At 46.6% G+C, this 22,536-nt stretch overlaps 1 protein-coding gene across 1 annotated transcript; it reads right to left on the bottom strand.

Annotated features, from left to right (window-relative positions):
• Positions 1-7,038: 7,038 nt before the first annotated feature.
• PPIL6 (peptidylprolyl isomerase like 6) lies at positions 7,039-17,471 on the bottom strand. The gene is made up of 8 exons (XM_050893960.1): positions 17,379-17,471; positions 15,960-16,055; positions 14,721-14,909; positions 13,728-13,790; positions 13,411-13,558; positions 12,015-12,071; positions 8,637-8,772; positions 7,039-7,150 (listed from the first exon to the last, which is right to left on the bottom strand). Exons 1-8 carry the CDS (start codon positions 17,469-17,471, stop codon positions 7,039-7,041), a joined length of 894 nt encoding a protein of 297 aa, XP_050749917.1.
• Between the last annotated feature and the right edge of the window lie 5,065 nt (positions 17,472-22,536).

Below are 22,536 nucleotides of genomic sequence, written 5' to 3'. Positions count from 1 at the left end.
CGTGCCTGCAGAGATTTTTAGCTCCTTCTGGGACAAGGGTCTCCTACTGGGATCAGGGCTTGATTCACAGGATCTCTTGTGATTTCACTAGACACGGCATTATTTGAACTCACGTTTTCCTTTTTGCAGTTCTTGTGGGTTATGATATTAAATATATCTTCAGCAGTTATCACAGTGTTTTATGAGGGATGCAGTGGCAGTTCAGTTGATGTGCTGGACACATGAAGTGTCATGGTTGCTGCAATCTGCATTTCATGAGGACTACATACTAAAAATCTCTCCTTTTGAGAAGGAAAACAAATAGGACATGTTAAATGTGATTGATAAAAGACTCTAATCTGTGTGTATATATATGGAAAAACTGGGAGAAAATGGAGTACATAATAAAACAGAACTACGATTACCAGCAGGGCAAGAATTACAGCTACAGCACGTCTCCACAAGCGGGTGAAAACATGTCTATCATGTAATCCTGTGGGCTGGTGGGAATCCAAGTGAATGATAAATGTGGTTTGTCTGTTTTTTCTTAAAGTCAGCATCTTGGGACTTTGTTGTAGCATACAGTCAGCAGGATCATGGCAGTCTGGGTTGTTGTTGTTGGATTTAAAATATCACATTCATCACTGTATTCATTTTTCATTGTGCTGTTATATACTTAGTGGTTAGTAAGGCATTTACCTCTGTTTTGAATCTATAAGGAATTCCAAGCACTGCATTACTGGAAATTTATGGAAAGTCCTTGGCAAAAGTGGGTAAAACCTAAGGGTCTGCAGATGTCCATTTTAGGGAAGCACATTTTAAATGTAGTAAATGCCCAGGATTCGCAGCAGATCACGTATCGGTTGGTGCTTGGCAAGATGTGATAACGGCGCTTTTGAAGAGGTTCCAGAGGAGCGTACTGCAGTTTGGGATGGTAGCAATAAATGAAAAAAAAAATTAGTAGATAAACTGAAGGGAACATATATTTGGTTCAATTTGTAAACATTTGTTCTCATTTCCAAATTGTCATTTCACCTGCATGGAAAGAGAAGTGTGTGTGAAGTGTAAATACATGGTGGGTGTTTTAACAAGGAAAATACACCATCCAAAGAGGTTTTGGGGCATTTCCTACCATTGCATAATGATGCATTATTGGATTCTGGTGCCATTCACCGCCTTTGCGATCGCTCAGAAATAATGCATTGATTCCTGTGCTCAGAGCTTCGTAACCTTAGTTAATCCTTGCGTTGCGAGACAGGTATGGTAGTAAATTCCGCTGTAGAGGTGTGTCTGATCGGGGCTGGATACAGCCCCAAGGCACATACGGGATTGCACTGTATGATGTCTACGTGTGCATTTAAGGTGCCCGTGTGTCTGTCCCCAGCAGAAATTCTGGGTGAGGACATTGGCATCTGCCTGAGACAAGCAAGGTGGAGCTGTGTCTGGTGCCCCCTCACGCGTGCTGTGGTACAGGCACTTGCTCAGCCCCACCAGGTGGGGGGGAAAGGCTGCTTTTAACATAAGGAACAGATAAAAATATATATGCAGAGTGGTAGTGAGGATGTAATAACGCGAAAAGATTGTTCTTAGCTCTTTTAGAGAGAGTGGTACAGGCCAATGCTTTTAGCCTAAGGCAAGCCAAAGGGAGATGTCTTGAGAAGGAGAATGGAAGGCAACAGGTAGAGGCGAGACGGGGCGGAGGGAATAAACATTTCACCTGCGCAGCTGTGACCAACCACAGAATGAGGTCAGGCTGGTTTAGGTAACCAAATTAAAATAAGGCTAATGTTTAGACGGAGTATTCCTGCAACGGTACATCCATTTATCGTATTTGTAACATGCATTTTTCTGTTGATGACGGTGTAATACAGCAGTGGGCTCTGTGTCAGGGCCAGCGCATGCCCCCTGGTCCTAGGAGTTTAGCTGTGTGCTCAAGGCTGGCTGGCTGATAAAAGATGCCTTGGCCAGCCTGGGAACTTTTCAAGAGAAGGAACCTCAGCCGGGGCTCCCCAGCTTTTTCTCGGTAAATGCTTTTAGGCTGAGGCTCTTGCATCTGGCCCCTGCCTGAGCTGCAGCCCCACGGGCTTTGCAGCCCTGCCCGTGCCTGGCCTCGGGTCCCATTGACCCGGCCTCCAGCTCTCGCTGCGCCCTGATGACTTGGACCAGTGCTTCTGCCGTCACAGCATCTGAGGTACAGGCACAATTGAGCTCTGTTGAGCTGGCCACCCATTACTGCTTCTTAACATCCTAAACCTTACCAGAATTACAGTATCAAGATTCTTTCTATTAAGTTTGTAAAATCATTCCACTTACCCATTTGCTTCATGCAATAGCTGTATCACATCATTCTGATCCATTTGGTATGCTGCATAGTTGATATTTTCAGTAAAGTTCTTTCAAAACCAGTCCTTGGAGTACCTTTTTTCTCCCTGGAATTGGTGGCAGGAACTCTTTTGTCTCTGACTTATGGCTGGGGGTCAGCAGTGGTTTAGTTAAGTGTATCCCAAGCAAAAAGTATATGAAGGACAATAGCAGAGAGCTGTAGCCATGACAGTCTAAAAAGGAAAGTGAGGCTGGTCTGTAGGAAGATGAAAGATGTTGTCTAAGGCCCACCTGATACAATTAGAATGAACAGATACTTCAGAGATCCCAGGGCTTCCCCAGATCAGTGTGGAGTACCTACATAGCTGAGGAGCCACACTAACAATTTCTGTAGGCCTTAGCAGCCCTCCTGGGTCAGATTCAGAAACCCTCTGACCTCAGATTAGGTAAACTACATTGTAGTTAATGACTTCATCCTCCAACTTTCGTCTGATCAGTGCTTGAATTAGTAAGGGGTAACGATTGGAGCCTACTGTCGATGGTTTATTAGCACGCTGTCCTTGCAGTTTTAACACGTACGCCTGTACAAAGAAAATAATTTTGTATGTAGTCTGAGGGCTTCTTTCATCACTTTTCATTTAGAGCAGCTTCTAAGAGAGTGTTTTGCTGGAGTAAGAAGCTCAGCATAAAACTCTAATAAAGCAAAACTTGGAAGATACCGATTTTTCTTACAGCAGTGACACATTACATAAATAAAACACTGTGTAATCCAGTAAGATAATAGTTTTCTCAGGTTGCAGGTTGCTGCCATCTGCCCTTTATAGAAGGGAGTTTTTTTATACGGTTGCCGGGAAGGGAACTTCTCCCAAACCAGCAGCTGGCAATAGAAGCCTTCACCTCCCCGTCTGCAGACCGCCCCTGAATTTCCCGGCTTTTTGGAGACCCTGTGGCTTGCCTCTGGCCTTGCGCGTCCCCTGGATGCTTGCGCACACCAATTCTCTGGTCTGGCTTTCTCAGAGGAGGCAATTGCATTCCTAGTGACTTGATCAGAGATGTAAGTTACAGTAGAAAATATGGCACAAAACATCATTTTGGATTGAGGTTAGGACGATTCTTCCTTTCCCATTTCATTGTTCATCGCTTTGGGCTCCTTAAGCATATCCAACTTGCAGGCACTGGGGAACCAGGGTTGAAAGATACACTCTTTCTTTTAGGTGACCTCCTTAACACTGGATGAAAGATTTTACCACATTTTTTCTGGCAGGGCGTCCTGTCGTGACCAATGCAAATACAGTAATTGTGGCTTGCCTGAAGGATCATTATGCCTGAAATTGAAAATATTTCCTGGATGTACTCTCCTTTTCTCATTATAACGTTTTCCATGTGGCATAGCTTCAACCAGTTGTCCCCTGCCCAGTCACGCTGCACAGCTCTCCTAGATCCCAAGTGTACGACACCCATTATGTCGTACATCCAGCCATCATACTTGTTACCAGCTGTCCTGGTTTCGGCTAGGACAGAGTTAATTTTCTTCCCAGTAGCTGGTATAGTGCACTGTTTTGGATTTAGTAGGAAAATGATGTTGATAACACACTGATTTTTTTTTAGTTGTTGCTAAGTAGTGTTCATACTAAGTCAAGGATTTTTCAGCTTCTCACGCCCAGCCAGCAAGAAGGCTGGAGGGGCACAAGAAGTTGGGAGGGGACACAGTGGGACAGCTGACCCCAACTGGCCAAAGGGATATTCCATACCATATGACATCATGCCCAGTATATAAACTGGGGGGAGTTGGCTGGGAGGGGTGGATTGCCGCTCAGGAACTAACTGGGCATTGGTTGGCGAGTGGTGAGCAATTGCATTGTGCATCACTTGTTTTGTATAGTCTAATTCTTGTTTTATTATTATTATCATCATTATTTTTCCTTCCTTTCTGTCCTATTAAACTGTCCTTATCTCAACCCACGAGGGTTTTTTTTTTTTGTTCTCTCCCCCATCCCACTGGGTGGGGGAGTGAGCGAGCGGCTGCGTGGTGCTTAGTTGCCGACTGGGGTTAAACCACGACACCAGGTCTGTGACTTGGCACAGGATCAGCTTTCTGATACTTGACGTGATCAGGCATTTGTCTGCCCGGAGGGATCCTGAACACTGCCTGTTGCCAGAGCGTGAGTTTCTGCGCTCTGACTGCTGCTCAGATCAGGTCGTTTGGACTCGAAGCACACGCTGTGCTCTGGCTCGGTCCCTCGTGGGGACACTGGGGACACCGGAGTGGAGCCACGCTACAGAGCAGACCTGCCGTGGGCGACCAAACCAGCAGCAAATAAAAAAGCAATTAATTGGTCTTTTAGCATTGTCCTCTATAATCTGCAGAACTAAAATTACTTTTCTGACTTTTGTCTTTAAACATGTGAATATAATTTAAAATCCTTACAAGAAATAAGAGCCGCTAACCTCCGTCCCAATACTGAGTTTGGAAGCCATATCCTTTCTTAGCAACCGTCTCCGAAAAGTAATTTGTCAGGAAATGTGTTATTTTATGAAGAAAATACAACACTGTATTTTCATCTTTGACCCAGAATTATGAAGTGAAAATAATTCCTCTCTAGGCAGTTTAATTCATTTGAAATGTTCCTACAGAAGACTTAGTTCCTATATAGTAGTCTATGTATAGACTGCAGAATGCTTTAGAAAATAGGATAAAATGTGTTAAAGGCTCCTTAGCTAGCTAGAGACATATAAAGGTATTTTAGGTTAAAGAATCTTTTTGTTTTGTACCATAAGTAAAGAAAAACCTAAATCCCCTTGCTAAAATTAAGACGATCTCTATACTCACTCAGAGCACGTGGAGATCACTCTACGTCTATGCCCTTGTCGTGGTTTAACCCCAGCCGGCAGCTAAGCACCACGCAGCCGCTCGCCCACTGCCCCCCCACCCCTGGGATGGGGGAGAGAATCAGGAAAAAAAACTCGTGAGTTGAGATAAAGACAGTTTAATAGGACAGAAAGGAATGAAAAACAATGATAATGATAATAATAATAATATGACAATAGCAATACTAAAAGAATTAAACTATACAAAGCAAGTGGTGCACAATGCAATTGCTCACCACTCGTTGACCGATGCCCAGTTAGTTCCCGAGCCGCGATCCCCCTCCCAGTTAACTCCCCCCAGTTTATATACTGGGCATGATGTCATATGGTATGGAATAGCTCTTGGCCAATTTGGGTCAGCTGTCCTGATGGTGTCCCCTCCCAGCTTCTTGTGCCCCTCCAGCCTTCTTGCTGGCTGGGCACGAGAAGCTGAAAAATCCTTGACTTAGTATAAACACTACTTAGCAACAACTAAAAACATCAGTGTGTTATCAACATTCTTTTCCTACTAAATCCAAAACACAGCACTATACCAGCTACTAGGAAGAAAATTAACTCTGTCCTAGCCGAAACCAGGACAGCCCTCTTCAGGCATTCAGTGAAACATTTGCTGATTTATTAAATTCATTCCCATTTAGCAAATAAGATTGTTACTTTTCATGAAGTCTGTGGGCTTAAGCTTGGACGAAATTAGGTCTCTCACAATACTTCTCTAATTCAGCCTTTCCCATCTGACACTGGCACTACTTTGTGGGACTCAGCGGCTCATACGGTAAGCCCCGGAGCAAAGGTCGCTCAGCACAGCGCTCTTCGCAGCGCTGGAAACAGAGGTGAGAGCGCTGTGCAGTGACGGTGTCCGTGTAGCCCTGGCACAGCAGGGCCGGTTTAGCCTTGTATCTGCGTCCAAGCCCGACGAATGAATGCTCTTTCCTTTGAACTTCCAATGCACTTGGTTATGGCCTCTCTTTCCAGGCTGCGTTTTGATCTTCCACACATCTTCTCTTCTTTTAATGCTTACCTGCCATCCTCTGCTGAAGCCATCCATGCCCAAGCTCTGCACTGTACATCAGAGAGATCTTGCATGTAAGAAATCACTGACACTAGCAATCATTGTGTATTATATATTTGCATCCACACGTAACCTTAAAATTTCCTGTTTTGCAGTAACTTTATAAACAGTATTTTTCTCTGTTTTAGTGGCAATAGTCACATTTTTGTTATTTGAGACCATCTGCCAAAAATAATTACTTAAAGCTTATGCCTGCTCTAGCATTTCCTGGTTTTAGCCTGATGTAGCCCAACCTGATTTCAAAGGCGTTACTCTTAGTTTATAGTAGTCAGTGCAGGATCAAATGTATGGCATTCAGAGAGGCCGCAGTCCTGCAAACATATTTTTTCCTCCTTTCCTCTGAGATGTTTGAGTTATCATATGCAGACTACATCTGGTGTCTGAGGTATACGGGGCAAACCTGGCAGGGCAGTTGTGCTGTGGAGGTTGTGGCAGAGACAGAATTTAGCCAGGGACAGTTAGCTTTATCCCTATGGGTGCGTATCCATCTGTCCACCTGTGCTTTAGCCATATGTGCATTTTACCGTATCTGCTTGTCACTATATAATCGTATTACCACCATTTCCCATAAACTGTAGAATGGCACTGAGGTATGTTCACAAGTCTTTTTCTATACTCCTGTGGAAGTGCTTTTTAACAGCTTATGAACATTTTTTTTAAGCCAAAAGAACGTTTCCAAGCCATTCACATGTGCAAGAAGTGCTTTTATTTTTCCCTTAAGTGAAAGCCGTCAAGGTCTGTAAAAAGCTGAGCGGAAAATAGTGCTCTACCTTACAGCAGGCAGGAAAGCCAGCTGGCGATCACGGCTCGAAGGTCCCACAGTTAATAATCTTGCAGGCTACCGTAGGCCTTTCGTTATATGCAGGTACTGCTTCCAGTCTCTGGAGAACCTCCGTGCCCTCGATCAGTTGCCTACGGGAGGGAGAAAGTGCACATATGATCTGTCTCCGTCCGGAGCCGGCTCTGCAGCCTCCGGCTTGTGCGAGGCCGTAACAAACCCAGGCACCGGTTTCCTACTGACAGGCTGCACCCACTCTTCTCTTTAAAAAGTTGTTCTTCTCAATGGAGTTGCAAACGCCATCAGTTCTTCATTAAGTAGCCTCTAGTTGGCATTTTAGGAGAGGTGAAAATACTATGGCTTTATGCAGCCACGTTTATTTAAAGAAATAAGTGTTGTACCATGTGCCCCAGCTACAAATGGCCATTACTTTTGAGGAGAAAGAAGTTGAGACACGCTGTCAGAAGTGACAGTATTAGAAGTGACTCCATGAGAAATATCATTTCCTTCCTTCACAGCACCAATCTGAATCCTGAAAACAGTCCAACATTCTGCAATCTTTACGATTTTCAGCCTGTCCTGCTCCCACAGCGTGGGAGTACAAGCTGTGCCTCCTGCAGGCGCCGGCACAGCGATGGATGCCAGCAGTGCTCCAGAAGGCTTCATACCATATCCCACCCCACCCCATCCCACCCCATCCCATCCAGCACAGTGGTACCAAGTGGGGAGGACACTGCGGGCGGCCCTTGCCCAAGCGGGGACGTCAGGAGGACTGAGCAGAGCAGAGCTGGAAAGTGCTCGGCTGTCCTCACCGTATGCTGTGGCTGCTTTTTGCTCCCTCAGGATTAAACTCCCACTCAGATTTAAGAGGGCCTGGCTATAAGATCATGGATCCCGCACCTTTCAGATTACGCAGAGCCAGTGGCAAGGCAGAAACTTGAGGTGAATGCCGCTGGTTATAAGTATATCCAGCCAGCAATCACGTTTGGTTTGTTCTCTGTAGGTTAGACAGTTATGCTTTTCACTTCCTTTAAAAATGCTGTCTTTCTCCATGATGTAGTTACATGGAAGCTGCACTGTGAATTTCTCTCTCTATGGTAATACATATGTATTTTGCTCTTTTATATCAAGCAAACTGCTCAGAGCAATAATCTTCCTTATTACATTCCTGAAAATCTAAAAATCTTAACAGGGCCGGCCCTATACATTAACCTACTGAGAACAAACTCCCAGCATGCATTCGCTAAAATAATTTCTTTCAGCTTGTGAGGGCAGAGCAGAGCCCGGAGGCTTCGCTCAACACCCCCTCTCCCTCAGGGCCCACCTTCGGCTGACACCGAGCTATGCAGGCAGGGATTTGTAGCCTTCGTCCTGGAGAGGCCCCAGCAGATTTGCCATAGGGTTTTCCAGCTCGACCAAGCCAGGCCAGGGCAGAGGAAGGGAGGGATGGGTGTCATTAGATACTTCAAATCTGACTTATCCATCCTCCCCCTGGCCAGAGGCATCTGCGTTGCAGCTGCTGTAGGGACTTCATGGATGGTTCCTCCCAGGCAGCAATGTCCTGTGGGGCCAGGGCAACTTCTCACATGCTGCAGTGGCAGCAAGCCCGTGCGTACCTACCCAAAAGCCACGTATTTTTTGTCAAGGTAGGGAGCTGGCTGGAGGGTGATGTAGAACTGCGAGCCGTTGCTGTGGCGGCCCTTGTTGGCCATCCCGAGGACCCCTCTTCCCTTGTGACGGACGGAGAAGCTTTCATCTAGGGAAAGAGGTCGGGGATGAAAGGCCGCAGTTGTGTTGCTCCCTTTGCTGCAATTCACTGTATAGCTCCCTTTTGCCAGCTCCCGCAAGCATCCCCTTCCTCCTTCCCTGCTTTCCCTTTCCCTTCTCCTTTTCCCCCAAAGGTCTCATTGGGTCTCATGCGAGCGAAGTCTGGTTTGAATCAATGTCCTTCCTAGAAAGAGCTTCCCACTACTGTCTAGTGCTTAAGCCAGTCAAGAAGCTAATGAAAAAAAATCCATAAAAAAGCACTCTAGGTATTTCTGAGCATTAGAGCCACAGCAGCGATGCCTCCGGCTCCCTGTTGTCAGTCTGTAATGCCTCTCGCCGGAGGCGCTCGGGACACTTAGCACAGCATTTCCCCACAGCTACTTGGGATTATTCTGTACGCTGTACGGATGAGGAAGGTGGGAGGCAGAGCGGGTGCTCCAAGCACAGCCTCTGCTCTGCCTCCCCTCGTGCCGCTGCCTGCGGTGAAGAGGACAAGATCCCCCGTGAGCACAGACAGGGCTGTGAGGGCAGGACGTGCCTGGCTGGGGTGGGACGCCCGGCTGCTCCCAGTGCTTGGCGACTCACGCAGGAGGGCGAGCAGGAGGCTTCTCTAGCCAAATAAAATGACAGAGCTGAATAAATGGGGAGCAGATACTTAGTTAAGGAGGCCGGGGTGCTCCCAGAGCAGAAGCTTTGTTCCAGGGCGAGGAGAGGAGGCAGGCAAAGGGAGCGAGAGCCATGAGGAGGTGAAGAGGATCCTCCGTGCCGGCTGAGGAAGGACTGGTGAGGGAGAGAAGAACCGGCTCTCAAGAGGGATGACTGGGGAAGGATAGGCATTAGGCATGCTTGGGTTTGGGGGTTGATGGCAAGGACTTGATTCCTTCTCTGTGGAGGGGAGCCTGGCTACGAGGTGGGGAGCAGGGAGTCCACTGATCCTGACCTCCTCTGTCACCCGTCTCTGACCTGATCCCACTGAGCAGTCAAGAGCCCCATCGAGCTCTCAACAAGCTTGAAGGAAACTGTAGAAATATTTAGATTTTATTGTTCTCTGATTTTTTTTTTAAAATTCTTTTTACCGTTTGAGTGCCCTTCTCAGAAACTGATTCATAAAAATGGTAATTAAATTTTAACTGAACAGTTACTCCCTGACTGCTGCCTTGCGGTTTGCAAAGTGACTTCAACAGACTAATTTTGGAGTAGGATGCTTTGTCCTATGACATGACGCTCCAGTCTGAGTGATTCTCTGTAATTACCTCAGTCCTTTCAGCTCATTACAGTAAAATGCGGTTGTGTCCCATTAATTTCAGCAAGCGTTGCAGTGCCCAGACGTGTGCCAAGCGCAGAGTCTCCCAGAACATTACTGGCCGACAGAGGCATCTCTCACCCTTTTCAGATATCGAAGATATTTGTCCTCTGCCCTCAGTGTAAAATAGTTTTGCGAGAAGTACTGGGAAAGCAATCTAAGCCTTAAAATAGAGAGGAGGCATACCCAAGGGAACACCTTTCTCAAGGATGAAAAGCAACTTTTAATTAAAAAGGAGGAGGGGAAGAATTAGCAATCCTCTCCTTTAATACATCAACACGTGGAGTATGTGCAATATGGGTAATAAAACTCTTTCAGGGACACTTTCAAGGTTGATAGATTCCAAATTGAATCCACCTTAAAATGACTTAAGCAATTTTTGACGCATTGTCACCTTCCCACATGACATGGCAGCTTCTTTCCTGGGTAGCACAGGGAAAGCACAAGCTCTGCCTGGAGGAGGAGGATGGAGCCGGGAGCAAAATGCTGCACGCTGGGCTGGGGCTTCATGCCGCAGCCCGGGCAGCACGCGTGGGGCCATAGCTCTCCTGTATACAGAGGTGCCTACGCACGCTCAAACTCATTTTCCTCCGTGGACGATTTCTACCCGAAGAGAAAGTGCGAAGGGTGCGAGATGTGCACTAGCGCAAATCCATTGGGTAGCATTGCTGGAAAAGAGGATTCACAAACTTTTAATCCTCGGTGACATCTGCCTTGCAAACAATTTAACAGCCAGTCTTATTTTTTTCAAATGCCAGCTTATGTTCTTTCTGAGACGTGCATGTCCCGAGAGTCTAGGCTTGCTGCTATTTCAGGAGCTCCAGCGTCAAAGAAGTGACTTTTGCCCCTTCCTGCGCACTCTAGGCAGCCCGTAGCATTTACTGCCCGAAATCCCGCATGCCGGGGCTTCCACTTCCAGCAGCTTTCCTGCCCGCCAGCACTGCGACTCGGCCGGGCAGAGTGGACTAGCGACCCGCCTCCGGCCGGGTTTTGCTCCGTCCGTCCCGGGGCCTCGAGGTGAGAGCGGCTTCTCCTCACGAGTGGGCTCTTCAGCGTCTTGGGAAAGAAAGTTTTCAGCTACACTTGGCATTTCTGATCTCACTGTTGGCTGCTGCCCAGCCTGCTCAAATGTCACCTCGTTTGCGCCATTGGCAGTGGGAAAGCTTTTATATAGGGGAACATAAATCAGTTTCAAAAGTGCTTTAACTGTCATAAAACGTCTTTGTGGGTAGCATTTAATCTAAACAAACGTCTGTGTCAATTATATGGGTTGTTTTTCTTAAATATTGCATTTTACAATGTTCTTTTTTCTTTACATTTTCCAGTATGGGAGAACATTTTTTGTTAAACTTAGCTCATGTTTGTCATTTCTCGACTCTCATGGTTTTATGTGAGATTGAGAAGTAACTCCTCTTATATCCGCAGAGTCACGTAGCCGCTGGCAGCGATGCCTGCGGTGTGCCCAAGCCTGAAAAGCTGCCCGAGGTCCAGGAAATCTAGAGTTAAAGCCGACTTACTTCCATTGCTTTAAATGCATTTAAACAAGTGGTATCGGGTGCCTGGAGATCTGTAGCTAATCCACTTCTGCATTTCTAAGGTCCTATCCACAAGGTGAGTATTTGCAGTTTGAAGTAGGCAGTGGGTGACCATCAGCCCTCATTTAGACAGGGAGAAGGGGCTGGTGGAGCTGAGCCTCGGGCAGGGGACATCAGAGGAGGGGGACAAGGTTACAGATCAAAAAGTGACCTCGCTAAAGCAGTGCGCTCATGCTAATACAAGCGGATAATAATTCTGACTGAAAAGCAAACCCTTTTGCTTTAGGGAGGTGAAAGGAAATTCTCAGGTTATTCTGTAAATAAGATGAGGTAAACAACTTGATTTTTGCGGAAATTTGCCATTTGCGCAGTAAGATAGCTGAGAAACCATACCTTCAAAGGTGGGACCATAAATTGACTCTCCTCCGTCTCCCTTTCCAGTTATGATGTCTGCAGGGTAGATAAAAGTAACCATCAGAGACCAGGTTTATCACAGCCCTTATTGGGGGTTGTCAGTGAGCAGCTTAGCTGAGGTCAGAGACACAGGTTGCGCATCAGCCCGGGGGAACAACTGCATCCATCTTTCTGTTTTACTACCAAAGTTTTATCAGACCTTTGAGAAGAGCTCTGCTTCCATCACAAGAGGTGGTCTCTCTATGGAGAACTATTTCATGCGGTGCATTTAATCGTGGCCCCTCTGAGAAGGTCCAGCATCTCCTGCTGGGAGAGCTCCTGCGGTGGCAGTGCCCAGCTGAGGAAGGGGCGGGCGTGTGTCGGAGGGAGTAGGGTCAGAAGAAGGAAGGATGAAAATGCAGCTGTGGTATTATGGTGAGTTAAGACCACTAACTTGTGTGAGAAAAGAGATTTGATAAGAGAGAAATTCCTATTGAACCAGATTTCTGATGAGTGAGGCACTAAAGAAACCTGATGCATCTATTTTTAATTTTTTTTTTTTTAAAGAAGTCTGGTTTTGTTACTCTATTTAGACATTGTCTTACACCATCAGGTTATGGTTAGTCCTCTACAGTAGCAAGCTTGTAATTTTAGGTTGCTTTATGGACTACATAGATACCTGTGTAGTTATTCATGAAAAGTAGGAGGTGTATCTTCAAAGTATAAACTTGAAATGTATTTACGCACTCACATTTGGAGCAAGGCAAACACAAGTAAGAAATACAGGTAGGTAAGATGTATGATAGACCAAAAGGGAGCAACGAAGGAAATGCCTTCTGATACACCTAACTATCTTGACTTCCCTGGGGATGTCAGTCGGGCAAGCTGTGTGACCCATCGTTCGTGGTGCCTTTCTCCTCGGTGCCACACTCCAGGCATAGCACTGGCGTTCAGACAACTCACCAGCACGTTTCCAAGGGCTCTGCCACTGGGCTAAATGCCTCCGTAAGTTAATCTTTCTACAAAACAAGGAATATGTATTCCTATGGATATTCTTAGTTTTTTCATGTTTCCAATTAGTTTCCTAATTACTTACCAAAGAACTTCATGGAAAAGAGTTTTAATGTTTTCAATTAGTTTCCTAAATTCTTTTGAAAAGGTCTTGGATAATCAAAAGAACAAATTATCCAAACTTTTCTATGTTTAGAAAGTGAGATGGCTAAAAGAGAAAATGTTTTCTGGTTTTTATATATATATTAAGAGCTTGTCCTGCAGAGATTAGCTTTGTCATGCAGTTTCAGCTATGTCTCTGCAGATGAAGGTTGTTATTCATGCAGATCATCCCATCCCGACTCCTACTGTAACTTGGATTTACTCAGGACACCCGGAAACGCACCTCCTCCTTGGATCCACCCGTTTTTCACGAGGCGATGAAAAAGGGAGTTTTTGTAGGTGAGCTCTCGGCCGTCGTGGGGAGACTTTGCCCCTCCGGCGCACAGGGCGCGGAAATTCTCACAGGTCCTGGGACACACATCCGAAAAGAGCTGCAAAGGCAGAAAGAGGAAAACACGTGTGAAATTCATAGCTGACAACATGTGAAATTCCTAGCTGATGTCCACCGGCCAGATTTCTGTCCTCCCTCCTTTGGCAAGGTGAAACCACCGCGCTGGGTGTGCTTGTTCCTCGCTTTTGCTTTTCTCCTCTGTAACGTACCTCAAACAGCAGCCTCCCGACGGGCTGTTCCTCAATGGCTATCTCCAGGTACACAAACACGTGCTGTTTAAAGCAGAAAAACAAATGCAGTGAGGGAAAGGCCAGCTCTCTGTGCTGCACTCGCTTCCTAACGCAGGCCAGGGTCCAGCTGCCCGGCACGAATGGTCTCAGAAAATGTCCGCGGGATTGTCAATGCACAACAGCATTCCTACTATTTTGTTTAAAGAAACAAAAAAGTAGAGGATGTTTCACTTCATTCTGGGCAGAAATAATCCCAACAGTGTGTTAAAAGCAAACTACTGGGCCGGGCCCACTTCTTCATCTTGCATTTATTTACATGCCTATTGCAGCCCATACAGCACAGGCAGGAATAAATGAATCCCCAGGAATACCGGCCATCCCGCCAAAATGGACATTTCTCACTCTTCCCAGCCAGCCTCAAATCTGCGTGCAATCGATGCTGCATCTTCTCTGGTATTCATTTTGGTATGACATTTTATTTTCCTCTGCTCTCAATACCGCGTCAGCGCCGAGAGCATCGCACCTCACGACACCACAGCATTTCAGGGGGTCTTGGCTGGGAAAGGAGAGGTTTGGCAGTTGGGCTTTTGGTACCCAAGAATAAGGGTATCCAAGAATTTTGGCAGCCAAGGGCTGGGCGGTTTGGGATTTTGGAGCAGCACAGTTGCAGCATGGTCAGCAATGCGCTTTTGTCAGACTGTTCAGCCCTGAAGCAGTCAATACGTGTCGGGCATCAGGGCTAGCGTTTGTCCCTTCCTGGCTGCCGAGAGGCACGGAGGCTCTGTCGTCCTCAGCAGGGGATGCTCCCCATTGGCCTCTCCAGCTCCGGCCCCACCATCGCGGGGCAGAAACCAAGAAACGGCCAGCGCTGTGCTCGCTCTCCTTCCTCCTCGTGGTACCTGCCCTTTCATCTGACAACCTCTCCAGCCACTTACAGACCTTGTACTCTTCGTGTAAAACAGTGCTGCTTGCCTGGCTGTTTTTCAGATATTTGGTGTAGAAATCCTCAGCAATCGCTTGGTAAAGTGCCTCGGGCTTGAAGTCGCGATAGTCCCACTCATGGTAAGACCACTTGAGCAGCTCCTTCTCATCCCCCAGCAGCTGGCCATCAATGAAGCACATCACCGAGGAGGCATACGCCCACACCTCACCTCTCAGTTCCTGCGTTTCAGAGGGACAACAAAGTCTCCAGGGATTAATTAGACACTTAGTGAAGAAGCAATCAGCAATATCCACCACAGGTAAGGTGGCCTGTGGTATTTTTATGCCTTTCTTACTTTTAAAACCACAAATCCCGCCAACTGGAAGGGATTGGGCAGCAGCTTTCGGTGAGGTGTTGTCGTGGTTTAACCCCAGCCGGCAACCAAGCACCACGCAGCCGCTCGCTCACTCCCCCCACCCAGTGGGATGGGGGAGAGAATCAAAAAAAAAAACCTTGTGGGTTGAGATAAAGACAGTTTAATAGGACAGAAAAGGAAGAAAATAATAATAATAATAATAATAATAATAAAATAAAATGAAAATAATAATAAAACAAGAATTAGACTATACAAAACAAGTGATGCACAATGCAATTGCTCACCACTCGCCGACCAATGCCCAGTTAGTTCCTGAGCGGCAATCCACCCCTCCCAGCCAACTCCCCCCAGTTTATATACTGGGCATGATGTCATATGGTATGGAATATCCCTTTGGCCAGTTGGGGTCAGCTGTCCTGGCTGTGTCCCCTCCCAACTTGTTGTGCCCCTCCAGCCTTCTTGCTGGCTGGGCATGAGAAGCTGAAAAATCCTTGACTTAGTATGAACACTACTTAGCAACAACTAAAAAAATCAGTGTGTTATCATTCTTTTCCTACTAAATCCAAAACAGTGCACTATACCAGCTACTGGGAAGAAAATTAACTCTATCCCAGCCAAAACGAGGACAAGTGTGCTGACATTGCGTGCAGTTACGTGCCCTAAAGATCTGGATCCTGCTGGTATGGGACATTATTGTGACAAGAGTCATCTGGGTGTCACTTGGGGGGCCGCTCAGACTGAACAGGAAAAGCGCCTGGAGAGCCCCATCCTACCTCGAGCGTCTCTGAGAACATTAAATAAATTGGGGTGGAAAAGCTCACTTCCGAAATCTGCAGATAGCACCGAGCTGAGAGAGGCTGCAGCCCCGGGGAGAGGACTCATGTCTGAAACAACCTGAGGATGCAAGAGTTACCTTCTTTTTCTCCTGTAAATATTCATGCCATGCAAATTCTACTAAAGGCTGTATTACAGGATCTGCAAACTTGCTTGGAAACTTCAGCTTCAGAGCCTAGATATTCAAGGTAAGGAAAAAAAAATTTGCTTACAAGCAGTTTAATACCCTCCCACACCCTATCCTATCACAGCTTCTATTTCCCTCATGAACTACAACCTAAGCCGCGTTCTAGTCCAGTTATTGCTCGGCACCCCTCATGCCCCTGGCATAATTCCCGACACTTGCAGAAGTACGTGCAAATTGCTCTAAATCCCTGTTTGCTTATGTAGTGGGTGTCTCGTTTTTCTACGAAGGGCTGCTTCACAAATGTTGCTGAAGTATACTGGTATTCCTCCCCGCCCCCCCCCCCCCCCCCACGTGAGATGACTGTAAGCGGTGAGATGTTCACAGATGTTGCTGAGCATCACCAACTGCATTTTTGCATGCACAGGAAGTCGCAGTCCTCTCCTGTCCCAGGAGATTGGGCTCAGGGCCTTGGGGCAAGCGAGTGGCTCGGTGAAGGCTGTAAGGTGAACGTTTCCAGTCCCTGTGGCTTGTACCGTTGCTCAGGACACGCTATTTAGATATGGGACATTCCTGTCCATCAATTTAGCCTCATCTCCACGTGGGCTGTGGCACACAAGCGCCACAAGCTGTGGCTTAAAGCCAGCCAAGCTGGCCTTAAAAAGAATAAAGCGAAGAAGTGACTTTCTGTTCAGCTCACGGTCCCTGTTGCTATCGTTGGGACGGTGGCTGGGAAAAAAAAAGGAAAAAAGCCAAGAGGCACACACCCCCTGCAGCTATCGGCTTGGCTTGTCCTTAGGGCTGCTGATAGATGGCAGAGCTTCGTCAGCTGTAAATAATGCTGGGGAACAAGCCTGGCAGATAAAGTCTTACAGGCAGGGAGGGCATAAAGGGCAGCGTTGTGCACCCCACAGTGGGCTGCGTGCTGTTGCATCTGCCACACAGCCGAGCTTCTCATGAAAGTCTGTGAAACCCCGTGATGTTTGCAGCTTTTTGCTTTCTCATTTGTACCGACAAAGCTGCATTAAGGGACTTGTCATAAGCTGCCAAGCAAGTTGGGCAGAGCTGCGATGTGCATGACATCTTATACAGCGTTGCACAGCTGTAAAATTTCTTGGAGGTGTAGGAACAAGGAGGCAAGGATGCTGCAATGGGGACACCCCGCCCCGAGCAGCGCCGAGCCAGGAGCCCATAAAGCCTTGGTGCCTGTGCCTGCGCCTGGCAGCGCCAAAGAACAGCAGAAACCCAAAACTTGGAATATTTTCTTCCTAAGAGCCGCCGCTGGGCGCAGGCATTCCTCTGCTTATTTATTTCCAGCCCGCACCGCTCCCCGCTGCTCCCGACCTGGCGCTGGGGTTGAAGCCCAGGGCTTACCTCTGCCGTGCACTTGGCCACATGGAAAGCCGGGTCCCGGAGGAGCCCCACCACCGTCACCGCCACCGCCACCGTCACCCGCCGCGGGCCCATGGCGCCCTGGCCACCACGAGTCCGAGTCTGTCAACAGAGCCCGGCTCCACGGCAACGCCGGACACCAACACACACACCCCCCCGCCGCATTTCTAAGCACTTCCCAAGCCTAATGTAAGCGGGTTTCAACCCTATCGGAGGGTGGGAAATGCTCTGATTTCTGTTTTCCCCTGAAGGAAGGAAAACAAGGTTACACAGAAGGCGTGTGCCAGAGCAGAGGACTGAAGCCAGCTCTTGCCAGAGCTCATGACGGATGCCGTCAGTACGGGATCATTTAAAAGAAAGGATGAAGATCCTGTTGCTAACGGTGGCTAATAGCAGATGCCCAGCAAAAAGTGGTAAGAATAAGGAAACCTGAGAGCAGTGCTTCCCCATTACTCTCCCAGCCTCTGGTTAGCCTCTGCTCAAGGATTTACCGGTATCTTTGTGTTTAATTCCCCTTGGTGGCTCTTTCTCACGTGAATTTCTTTGCTTTTCCAACAAACGTAAAAATCCGGCACCCACAAAACCCCGTGGCAATGAGATTTACAGCTTAATTACACCCTGTGTAAAGTGTGCATCTCCTTTTGATGCGGAAACTCCTACTGACGGCTGTATTCGCTAGGTGCTGCTGAGACATCATTCCCGCCGGCAGCCCGGGCAGCGGGGTACGGGGCATGGACGGAGCGGTTCCAGAGGGGTCGCGGCTCCCGCAGCAAAGCTTTGTGCCACCGCGGCAGCTTTGCTCCCTTTCGGCTCACGCAGCACGTGCAAAAGCGGCTTTGTGGGACAGCTGTAGATTCAGCACGGGCTTCTGCCAGCACAGCTGGGCCAGGTCACTTTTCATCTCCGAGCGAGGTGTATTTTAGGAGGCACTGGTGTTAGAAATGACAAAACTGAATTGTGTGTCATGTCAAAAATTCGCAGTAACTTTTCATGACATTATGGAGCAACAGAACAATCGTTGCATCCCCAGGAAAAATACGTCTTTGACGTGTCAAAATCCTATTGCAGATGAGAGAGTTGTGATTTTCATGCAGAAAATATGTCCTGCAGAACAAACCTATGTTAAATACAATAAAAATTATATTAATTTCCCATCTTAATAACAATGTGCACTCTTTCTTTTTCAATTGTATATCCAAATGGCTTTATAAAGTGATAAATTTGTACATAACCACAGAGTTGGAACCAGGAAGCCTGTAGCCTCTTAGCTAGATGTTTCTGAACTACCCATGCCCGTAACAAATTCAGACTGAGAAAGAAATCACAGATTGCAGAAGGGCCCCCCCCATGTAGCCCTGAAGTTTCCCTGGTCTATGTGTGGCTCAGTGATATTTTCTTACAGCAATTCACTAGGGCAACACTTCTGTAACTATTTTGTTGGGATTTGCAGCAATGTTGGATTTGAAGAGCAGTATCCTCACAGTATCAAAGACCGCAAAGAAGATCAGATTCTGAAGGTTTAGCTACCACAGCTGCTCCCTTGCCTGAAAGACCTGTGCACAAGATGCTATCATTTCATGTCATGATGCTGTCCTGCTGAAAAACTGCAGAAAACTGAGGGAGATGAAACAGTTTGGACAAGGGCACGTACTAAAACCCTGCGGTAGGCAAGGCAGTTTTAATTTACACACAGGTACTGGGTGGCAGCAGACAAGCCGAGGCGTGACAGTAGCTAACCGCAGCAAGCAGCACGTGCAACTGCAGCTATGTTTTGTAGGCTGTGACTGAGCGATGCAAAGGAAAGCCCTTTCCTTCCTCCTCCCGAGGGCCGGCACGACGACTGCTGGAGCCTCTGCAGAACCTAATTTTAGTAGCCAGACCATATGGCTTCTACTATAGCCAAAAAAGTCTACAGCAGCCTTATGTAAAGTCAAGAAGAGAAGCAGCATACCCAGAGTCACATATAAAATCAGTAACGCTTCAGAAAACACTCTCTTCGCTACCTATTTTTCCCTACATCCATATTTTTAGCTTGATACAACCAAAGTTTATTTGGTCTTTTAAAATGTCTCTTTCCCCCTTTTTGTACTACAAAACATAAGTATTAAACCCAGAGCAATCCACTGCATGTTATTTTCAAAAAAACAGATTGATGTCTGCATTTTGTAAATGTGCTTAAATTTACACACAAATTCTGTTCCTGAAATTTAATTCTGCACATACATATGACTAGCTCCTGTTATTCCTTTTTCTTTTTAAAAAAAAAATATTTAGCTGAGGTTTTTTTACTGATAATTTCTAGGCATGGAAATTCTTACTGTCATTGTGGGCAAGAAAGGGAATTAACTATAAACATGCTGCTAATAGTCAACTAATAGTCAAAGTCAAGAAGAAAGGCAACAATTAGACAAACAGCATAATATTATTAGCTGTACAGAAAAGCAGCAATTAGCCAAACAAGCTTAATATTATTAGCCAACGAGCTAGTAGTATCACCAGCTGTACAGGACTTTTCTGCAAATTTATGATGGGCTTTTTAAAAAAAAAGAGCAAGCCAAGAGCCACTGATTACTTGCTGTCTCTATCCATTCTGGCTTTTATTTCTCCCCTTCTTTTTGCCTCACTTTGTAATTCAGGTACATTAAAATCTATTCAACCGGTTGCCAATTATCAAAATTACATATATCAAAATCTTAAACTGGATGATTATTATTCATTTCAGCCTCTTTCTGCTGCCTGTTTATGATAATACGATGTTGTTCTGCAAGCTTATTCATATTTCTTAGATGAGCATAAACGTTTTGCTGGTGTTAAGAGTTAGACAGGAGTTTGCCAGTACTGCTGTGCTCCGCCAGCTGCGGCAGACGTGCCGTGCTGCATTCGGTTTGGAGAGAGCGACGATTACCACGAAGAAAAGTATGGAAAGCACAACAAGTTGTACAGCACATTTAAACAACAATACTGAAACCCTTTCAAAGGCCGTGCAGCTAGCGTTCAACATGAAGTCCTTTGAAACGTGCACACGTGCCCTGACAGGAGACCCGACAATTTTGCTTCTCTGTGATTCTCAGAAGGTTTCCTCGCTCCAAACCTCTCCACCTGCTGTGGCTGCGGCCATTTCAGTTCCTTTCAGTCCAAGATAGCAGCTGAAAGAGACTGAGAAAGAGAACAGAAAGGCAGATTGGATTAATTAAATAAACCCAACATTTGAGAGAGAGCCCCCATGTGAAGGTACTCTGGCAGGAGAGCTGATAGGGGTCACCCAGTGACATTTCGGTGATGGGCGAGTCAAGCGGCTACAGCATCGCCCTGCTGAAAGCTGCATAAAGAATAATGCTGTGCTTGTTGAAGACGCAAATGCCAAATAACTTCACAGCAAATACCTGGAGAGGAAACATTGCACAGCTTAGCTGCTGAAGCTGCTGAACCACAACAGCGTGCTGTGACGACTAGTGGGAGGGCCACCACCGCTGTTTCACGCCAGGCCCTTGGGCTGCCACAAGTCCTTTCTGAGAGATACTGTGCAGGGAGAACGCAGCTGTTAGATCACTGAGCAGTCGAAGCAAACAATGTGGGAGACTTCAAAAAAGTCTTCCTACTGCCAGGGAACGAAGGACAGATTCACCTCCAGACAGAAGGAAGACCGCTATAAGCTTAGTCTTCCAGGTGGAAGGCAGAAACTGACATCACTTTATCAAGAAATTCAAAGCAAAGCTAAAGGGATAAGCTGATTTTGAAGACGACAATATACTACCAGGGCTGTCCACAACAACCTGAAGTTCTCCAGGTGACTGCCGTAATAGCCACGAGGCATGCTACCTTTGAGGGCAAGGAGGATCCAGTGGTTTGAGAAGACCCCAAGATGTAAGAATCACTCCCCTGATTCTTCAGGCACAGACAGTGGGATACAGTTGCAGCTGTTGGAAAAACCTGCAGGACAGGGTAGGGAGTTGCTAACTAAAGCAAAACTCTGTGTCCTGCTATTCCAAAGATACTTTCAATGAGGTAGGAATGAAATATTAGCCAGAGATGAGCAGTGAGCATACTACAGTGAGATGCTGGTTCACCTAGAATATGCCTGGATGGTTTTTTCCATTTGGAAGAATTGCTTCGGCCAGAGATGAACAGCAGTCCCTCTGTTGTAGAAAACCATTTATTGTTCACCGTGTTTTATAGAGGATCTGAAAAGGGATGGAGCATATAGGACTGTCGTAGCTCACAGGACTGCAGGTCTGCAAGCAGCAGACTCTTTAATGCCTCTAACGAATAGATAAAAGAGGTTCTGATATCATAGCTGTGGGAAGTATGGCACTACCTGTTCCTTCTCCGCTCTTTAAGAGAATCTGCAACAGCAGTAGGGTTGGGAAAAAGCCTGCAGAGACGGAATTCTGACCATGGGAAGACAAGTGTAGCCAGGAGGCAGCCTTGACTGCTGCCCGGACTCCGGGACACACCTGCTTTGCAAAGTGATCTCCTCCCAGCCACTCCCAAGTTGGACTCAGCTTCTTCTGGATGGGGACACTTACAGAGTCAGCGAGACAGTCTGCTGCAGAGATGGAAGGCGTGGGGAGACAGAAAATGTACCAGGCTGCTATGCTCACATGGGCATTGGGTCAATGATTAGGAACGAATCCCATGCTAGCTTTCATTTAAGGTGAAGTCGGAAAAAGACTAAAAAAAAAAAAAATCCCAGCACACTAGGATAGGCCTTGGCAAACACCAACCATGAACTTGATCACAATGACTAACCAGCCAAGACAGTAAAACAAGCGTTTTACAAATAAAGAGATGCAAGCAAAACTCTTTCCTGAACAACTGGCAAGACCGATGCCAGGCTCAACACCCCCAACTTAACCTGTGAATAAGCATTCAGTCCGAAAGAGTTCATGGTGAAGCAGTCATCTCCTCTTCCACTTAGACACCAGGAGGTAATTGCTGTAAAACCCCTGGTAGTGCTTTTTCAGTCCCTCTGAGCAGGAAAGAGAGCATAAAACAAGTATTAAAAAAAACCAACCTTGCAAAGTAACACATGCTAGGACGAAGCTTGTCCTACTGGCAGGATAATTTGCTTTCACAGCGCATATGAAATATTCTGATATTCCTCTATCAAAAATGAGATGCTGGACTGGAAGGCCCACTG

The sequence above is a fragment of the Gymnogyps californianus genome, chromosome 3, assembly GCF_018139145.2.
Source record: "Gymnogyps californianus isolate 813 chromosome 3, ASM1813914v2, whole genome shotgun sequence".
Taxonomy (NCBI): domain Eukaryota; kingdom Metazoa; phylum Chordata; class Aves; order Accipitriformes; family Cathartidae; genus Gymnogyps; species Gymnogyps californianus.
Note: the sequence above shows the minus strand (reverse complement) of the source record. Positions and strands in the feature narration are given on the sequence as shown.

What these genes read in the sequence shown, in the direction of transcription:
- PPIL6 (XM_050893960.1), bottom strand. Translation starts at nt 17,471, where the DNA reads ATGGGCCCGCGGCGGGTGACGGTGGCGGTGGCGGTGACGGTGGTGGGG. An exon ending in AATATCTGAAAAACAGCCAG is followed by an intron (nt 13,791 to 14,720) that starts GCAAGCAGCACT and finishes TGCTTTAAACAG; the next exon opens with CACGTGTTTGTGTACCTGGA. An exon ending in CGGGTGGATCCAAGGAGGAG is followed by an intron (nt 12,072 to 13,410) that starts GTGCGTTTCCGG and finishes TCTACCCTGCAG; the next exon opens with ACATCATAACTGGAAAGGGA.